General features: G+C 43.1%; 2 protein-coding genes and 1 long non-coding RNA gene across 4 annotated transcripts in view; 2 read left to right on the top strand and 1 right to left on the bottom strand.

Moving 5' to 3' along the window:
- Positions 1 to 1,485: 1,485 nt before the first annotated feature.
- On the bottom strand, positions 1,486 to 6,935 carry LOC309633918. Its single transcript, XR_014247772.1, has 2 exons — positions 3,356 to 6,935; positions 1,486 to 1,845 (listed from the first exon to the last, which is right to left on the bottom strand). It is a non-coding gene; the product is annotated as an uncharacterized lncRNA (long non-coding RNA).
- Positions 6,936 to 7,117: 182 nt separating this feature from the next.
- Positions 7,118 to 7,575, top strand: part of MICOS10 (mitochondrial contact site and cristae organizing system subunit 10) — a 35,229-nt gene continuing 34,771 nt past the window's right edge. Inside the window, exon 1 of the mRNA XM_082403210.1 lies at positions 7,118 to 7,248. Coding sequence (XP_082259336.1) covers positions 7,185 to 7,248 — 64 coding nt within the window. The 5' untranslated portion in view covers positions 7,118 to 7,184. The remainder of the gene's footprint in view (positions 7,249 to 7,575) is intronic.
- The window catches only part of NBL1 (NBL1, DAN family BMP antagonist), a 62,876-nt gene continuing 62,429 nt past the window's right edge, over positions 7,129 to 7,575 (top strand). The window contains exon 1 of one of the 2 annotated variants that reach the window (XM_082403155.1): positions 7,129 to 7,248. The gene's annotated coding sequence lies outside the window, so the exon portion shown is untranslated. The remainder of the gene's footprint in view (positions 7,249 to 7,575) is intronic. The other variant, XM_082403154.1, reaches the window with a different exon arrangement.

The following is a 7,575-nucleotide window of genomic DNA, read 5'->3' as shown; positions in this document are numbered from 1 at the left end:
AGGAGGTCAGTGAATGTGGGAGCCACCGCCCTCTGCTGGAGGGACTGGCCTCATCCCCAGACCTGTATTTGACTCCAGGTCAATAGTTTTCAACCTTATTTGAGAATCAGAAGAAAGCTATAGACTCAAAGAAAAAAAGATATGCACTCCTACATAAAGATTTGCATAGTTTCAGGGATTCATGGAAAGACCCTCTGAAACACATCCATCAACCTCCCAGGTAAAGTTGTGACTTTAGAAGCAGACAGACCGAAGTACAAATTCACGGCGGAGACACCAACCCCTCTGGCTGTGAGACAGAAGAGAAATTAAGAAGAGGCTACCCAGACTATTTTCTGCCAAAAATGCTGTTTTTTTCTCCTTGGATCCCATGTTTAGAAATATTTTCTCTACCAAAGAGATTGCATTGGCTAAGAATCATTTTTGCATTCCCTAACTTTTTATTAACCCACAGAATAGACAAGTGATATCCAGTTACCCCATAATGGCTGCGTTCATATAATCCAGGTCAAAATCAAAGGTCACTTGACATTAAGTTAGCCAGGGGAGCTCTATAGTGGAAAAATGTCTGATTGATTTTGGTTGGCCCTTGAAATATTAATACTCAAGCTATGATGATTACATTTGTACCAACTGTCACTCACTTAGTTCACGTGCTTAAATCCAAACCAATTCAGTGATGCTATTTGCCTCAAATTCATGCTCTCTCACACATCCACGTCAAATGCAGGTAATGGCAGAAAATGCACCTTCAGTTGCACCTTTTCAAGTGTTCCCTTTAAGGTCAATTCAAACATATAGTTAAAAAAAATATTGGCCACAAAGCTACGCTTAAATCCACTCTGGTTGTTACTCTTAACTTGTGCTTCACACTGGGCCCCTCTGGCACTAAAGGCAGGACCATGTGAGAACATGGAACATCAGCTGAGCACCACTGAGCACCCGGCATGGATAGTGTTGGAGAGACAAACATGAAGAAGACATCGTTCCTGCTCGTCCTTCCTCCATTCATTCAAGAAATATTAAATGTTTCCAATGTACCAGACACTGCAAGGCACTAGGCATATAGTGATAATGAGACAAGTCAAGTCCTTGCTTTCATGGAACTTACTGTCTGGTGGGAGAAGCAGGGTTGGGTGATGGAGGGGGAGAAGGAAGGAGTAAATAAATAGAGAAGATAATTGCAAATTGTGATATGCTCTAGGAAGGAAACAAAGGGGGTGGGTGGAGTTAGGTAGGGAATGGAGGCGGGGCAAGGACCTCCCATAGGTTTAGGGTCAGGGTCCAGGCAGGAAACACGTGGTCCACTCAAACTGGGAAATGGAGGAGAGTTTGTAAAGTTACTATTTACAAAGTGAGAGGAATGATGTAATACCTTGGAGTTAGTAACAGTGGGAGCCATTGCCAGCATTAGGCCCATTTTTTTTTTTTTAGCATTTCTTCATTTAATAAATAAATAAATAAATAAATAAATAAATAAATAAATTTATTTATTTATTTATTTATTTATTTATTTAGGGCTGTGTTGGGTCTTCGTTGCTGCGCACGGGCTCTCTCTAGTTGCAGCAAGCGGGGGCTACTCTTCACTGCGGTGCGTGGGCTTCTCATTGCAGTGGTTTCTCTTGTTGTGGAGCACGGGCTCTAGAGCGCAGGCTCAGTAGTTGTGGCACACGGGCTTAGTTGCTCCGCGGCATGTGGGATCTTCCTGGACCAGGGATCGAACCCGTGTCCCCTGTCCTCGTGCCTCTCCGGGGCCAACAGCACGGTCGCAATCTCTGTCCCGCTGCAATGTGGCCTCATCTTTCGGCCTGGCCCCGCCTGCTGCTGACGTCCATTAAGCTGGATCTGAGCTACAAGGGGAAGAAGCAAATCCAAGAATCTGAAGAGAGCTGATGGGGAGGCCCATCTGAGGGGAGCTGCTGTGGGTATATCACTACCAGTTAGCGGCAGAGTAGCCTGGGATTCAGCTCTCACGATTTCCAATCTAGTGTGGTGTCTGCTAGTTTAGTTTCCTAGGGCTGCTGTAACAAAGAACCACAGACTGGGTAGCTCAGAACAGCAGGAATTTATTCTCCCTCAGTTCTGGGGGCTAGAAGTCCAAACTCAAAGTGTCGCAGGGTTGGTCTCTTCCTGGTGGCTCAGAGGGAGGCTCTGTCCATGCCTCTTTCCTGGCTTCTGGGATTGCTGGCACCCCCTGGCACCCCTTGGCTTTGCAGCCACAGAACTCTGATCTCTGCCTCCATCATCACATAGCCATCTTCCTTCTGTATCTGCCTGTCTCTCTACAACTCTTCCTCTTCTTATGAGGACACCAGTCATTTTGGATTTTGGGTTCCCCTTATTCCATTATGATCGGATCTTAACTAACAACATCTTCAATGATCCTATTTGCAAATAAGGTCACATTCTGAGGTTCCGGGAAGGACATGAATGCGGTGGGGGACACTATTCAACCCAGTACACCTGCTTCAAGGTAGCAAAGCATTAAGTTTGCAAAGTGTCTCTGTCATCTTCTCCTCTTTCAGGGACCCTTTCATTCAGTTCGAATCCCCCATTCCTGCTATTATATATTCAGAACACATGATCTAGTAGCTTAATCACTTGAAAGAGCAAGGATTACCCCAATAAAATGCCACTACATACCTATCAGATTGGCAACAATTTTAGAGTGTAATTTAAAAAAATCAACTCTTGGCAAGGATGTGGAGCAAGAGGAGTGATTATACACTGCTGGTGAGGATGTGAATTGGTACAGTCATTTTGGGCTGAAGTTGGCAGTATCTAATGAAGCTGAAGATAAACAAACCCTATTGCCCTCCTTAGTTACATATCATATAAAAACATATGCCGATATGCACCAGGATATATGTACAAGGATGAGAAACCTTGTTGGTAATAATACCCAGCTGGAAACAACCCAAATACCCATGGAGAGTAGAAAAAATAAACAAATTATGAGCCAAGACATGGAAGCAACCTAAATGTCCATCGACAGATTAATGGATAAAGAAGATGTGTTTTATATACACACACACACCCACACCCACACCCACACACACAATGGAATATTACTCAGCCATAAAAAAAGAATGAAATAATGCCATTTGCAGCAACATGTATGGACCTAGAGATTATCATACTAAATCAGACAGAGATGAATACCATATGATATTACTTATTTGTGGAATCTTAAAAAATGATACAAATGAACTTATTTACAAAACAGAAAGAGACCCACAGACATGGAAGACAAACGTATGGTTACCAAAGGGGAAAGGGGGGAGGGATAAATTGGGAATTTGGGATTAACAGATACACACTTCTATATGTAAAATAGATAAACAACAAGACCTACTGTATAGTAGAAGGAACTATATTCAGTGTCTTGTAATAACCCATAATGGAAAAGAATCTGAAAAAGAATATATATAAACATATATTGATATAGATATAAAACTGAATCACTTTGCTGTACACCTAAATCATTGTAAATCAACTATACTTCAATAAAAAAAACAAAAAACAAATCATGGATAGAATATAACGGAATACTATATAGCAATGAATCGAGAATGGACTATACATGCAACAATGTGAATGAATCATAAGGCATAATAATGAGCTAAAGAAGTCAAATACCATAGAGTACAGACTGTATGATTCTATTTATATAAAGTTCAAAACCATGCAAAATTAAACCATATTGTTGAAGGATGCATAATCAGATAACAACACTTAAAGAAAAGCAAGGAAATGAATAACATAGAAGTCAGAATAGTGGTTATGCCGGCAGGGAGGGAAGGGATATGATCTGGCAAAGGACACACCAGGGAGTGGGCTTCTGAAGTGCTAGTAGTGTTTGTTTTACAATAATTTATGTCACGCTGTATTTATGTTTTTAGCACTTCTCTGTATGCTTGTTGTATTTCACACATATGCATGCTTTTAAAACAACAGCAACAACAACAAAGGACAGCCACCTGGGCTTTGGAAACAAACAAGGAAGCTACTTAGTAGCTGTTTGACTTTGGACACATTACCGAAGTGGCAAGATGATATAAGACTCCTCTTAGAGAAGATATGAATCAAAAAATGTGAATCTCCCTTTAAGAAAGGAATTAGTTTTTAATTGAAGGGAAATTGAAAAAATAATACTGGAATCTAAAAGACCTTTATATATGCAGGTGCTGTGCTGTAAAATATTCTAATCTGTGTTGTTAATGAAGCTGGATTACAACCTAGTAAACTAAATAAAGAGTTCATGTTTAGTTGATTAACCAGTCAAGGCTAAAATCTATGCTACTTAAGTGACAGTTTTTTTCACTTTTCTTCTATCCAATGTAAAAAGATACTGGCTCTCTTACTGTGAAATTGCTTTATTACAAGACTCTGTGTTTACCCATTTGAAATGCAAACTTCTATCTTTGTGACATTTGCTCCATACAATTGGGAGAAGTCCTAATGATGGTAATAATAGCTTACACAAAGGGTTCAAATTAGGAACAAAGCAATTCTTTAGGCAGTTTGTAGTTACTAAAACATTTTGACATGACACTATCATCCTTTGAAGACTTCCTTACTTTGTGAAACAAGAAGATATTCCAGGGTCATCTTGAATTTTCCCTGCTTGAGCCCTGGAGTCTTAGCCAATTTTCCAGGGAGCCCTGGGTCCTTTAAGTAGAGAATGGTATTTAGAAGCCAAGATCTAGGTTTGCTTATTGCTACTGGTATGTCATTGTTTTTAGGCCCTCTCCACAGACGGGACTGGGAAACAAACACACACACACACTTTTATATGTATCTCTATTACATTAAATACCATGAGTTCACACTGATACACTCAATTCCAATCCAAAAGCAAAGAATTCTTTCAAGCTTTTTCCATGTTTGTAACTCCCTTCTCCAACACTGAGAAATCTATTTTTAATCATTTTGAATGTAACTAAGTTTACAGTGAGTGTCTTGCTGGGTTTTTTTTTTTTAATTGCTGTTTAAAAATATATTTTTCCCTCTTGTATTGGTTTTTATTCTCTAAGAACTATAAAAACTCCAGAGTTTTCATTTATTTATTCATTCAATCAACATATTTATCAAGCAAACCTATGTGTCAGATAATCTTCTAGGGGTGGGGCTACAGCAGTGAATAAAGCATCGTATTGGGAAAGGAACCATGGAAAGAGAGAATAATAGATACAAACTAGGAAAAAGCTGGGATCTGAACGCAGACAGCCTGGCTCCAGAATTCATGCTATACCATCTGCCTCTGATTGCTCTCGTAATTTGCTCTCTGCCTTCTACAAAAATTCACAACTCTCTTGAATCCAATAAAAATGCCTCTGTCAGTTTCTAAATCTACACAATGCAGAGCCTTGTGCATCTTCCACATTACTTAACATCTCTGAGACTGATCAGTCAGCCAATCATTTATATATTCATTCTTACATCCATTCGAAAAGCAGTTATTGAAAATCCAATATATACTAGGCTCTCTCCTGGTCATCAGGATATAGAAATGGCACAGCCCCCATTCTCAAGGAGCTCACAGTCACATCCAAGAGACACACAAACAATTACAATATAGTCTGATATATAGTTCAGATGCGAGCTGGATGAAGGATGGTCACGTCATGGAAAGAAGGCTTCCTGAAGGAAGGGGCTCTGTCATAGCAAGGACTAGAACAGTGGTTCTGCTGTTAAAGATATCAAGAATAAATAAGTATATGGGTGAATGAGTTCAAGTCAGTTCATATATTTCGTAGAAGATCCTACTGTCCAAGGCCTTGTGCTCTGAACTGGGAGTGTGCAGATGAAGAAGGGGCAGCTCAGGCCTTTAATGAGCTTCTAGTTTTACTGGCAGATACAAACATCTGTAAAGAGATGTTTCAATACAATGTAGAGAATCCTGTGGGGTAGGTGAGCTCCTGCGACAGTAAGAAGATGGAGGGAGGCTCCATGCTCTATTAGTGGATGGATGAAGGGGGCCTCTAAGTTCTATTAGTGTAGGTTTCCTAGAATGAATTGTTGCAGCTTGAATATAACCAGTAGATGAATAGGAGTCATTGACAGCTTCTAATCAGAGGAATAATAGAGTCAAATCTGTATTTGTTGGTAGGATGGAGGATGGAAACGGGAAGGGAAAACTAAAGGACACCAGCAAAGAGGCTGAATTATGAATAGGAAGCTTGATCTGGAGATAGAATTTGGCACTGTTTGCAATTACTCAGGGAGAGTATGTAAAGAGGATTGATGGAACCCAGCGAACCAACACTTAACTAGCTGCAGAGAAAAACAGCCCTGGATGGACCCCTAAGGAGAAGAGTCAGAAGAGGATAATTAGGAAAGACTGGTGTCCTGGGAGTCAAATGAATAAAGAGAAGGCGGAGACAAGGAGGATCAGGAAAGAGAGACAACAACACACAACATCAGTTGTGTCCAATGCTGTACAGAGATCAAAAAGCGTCCACTTTATTTGGCAATAGGTGTCTTTTTTTTTAATATTTATTTACTTATTTAGGCTGCGCCGGGTCTTAGTTGCTGCACGCGGGATCTTCCTTGCTGCATGAGGGCTCTTTCCTTTTGAGTTGTTGCAGGAGGACTCTTAGTTGCGGCATGCATGTGGGATCTATAGTTCCCCGGCCAGGGATCGAACCCCACCCCCTGCAATGGAAGCACGTCGTCTTACTCACTGGACCACCAGGGAAGTCCCCGCAATACGTGACGTTTGCCAGAGCAATTTCTGTGTTAGTGGTGAAGGCGGGAGTTCCACTGCAATAAATGAGTGAATGAGGAAGGAGAAAAAGCCAAGATGAGTAAATGAATCTATAAATCCAGCGCTGTGCCCTCACTTGCCCTGGGAATTTCCAAGGCCAACGTCGGGAGTTGGTGTTGTGGAAGGACCTTCCAGACAGGGCTCTGGATGCCGCCTAGGAAACCTGTCTGCCTCGCAACCCTTAGGTAGGCGCGGCTCCAAGGTCAGGGTCACCTCTGGCCTCCAGGCAACCCGTCACCTTGACGACCAAGTGAAAAAAACCGGAAAGTACGGAAGCTGTCAGATCATCTCGCGATATCTGGCGGTACGTCGTCGGCCCTCCGGGCCTGGGAACGGAGGCGGCTCTCGCGAGACTTGCCTGGGGTTTGAGCGCGAGGCCCGACGGTCCGGAAAGCTGGAACTGCGGGTGGGGAACATGTCGGATTCAGAGCTCGGCAGGAAGTGGGACCGGTGCTTGGCGGATGCCGTCGTGAAGATAGGTAAGGGGTTCCTCGTCTCCGGCAGGCCCCACCCGGAGCCGATAAGTTGGCTCAAGGCTCCGCTGACCCGGAGGGCGGAGGAGAAGCCCCGTGAGAGGTCAGGCCGTTCGGCCTGTTCCAGCCCCTCAGGCCACGGAGAGCTGCCCGGGCCCGGGCGGGAGGTCACTACGGCGGCTGGGGACGCGGGCTCCAGGAGCCTGGGTGGCCGCCCGAGGTGGGAGGTGTGGAGATGCAGCCCCGAGGAGTTGGGGGTCGGGTTGGCAGGTGGCAGGAGAGTTGGGGAGCTCTGCGAGTTGAAGCAGTATGCAGGGCGCAACCTTGGGCTGG

The sequence above is a fragment of the Balaenoptera borealis genome (assembly GCF_965194805.1).
Source record: "Balaenoptera borealis genome assembly, chromosome: 1".
Taxonomy (NCBI): Eukaryota; Metazoa; Chordata; class Mammalia; order Artiodactyla; family Balaenopteridae; genus Balaenoptera; species Balaenoptera borealis.
This window is presented reverse-complemented; position numbering and strand designations above follow the sequence as displayed.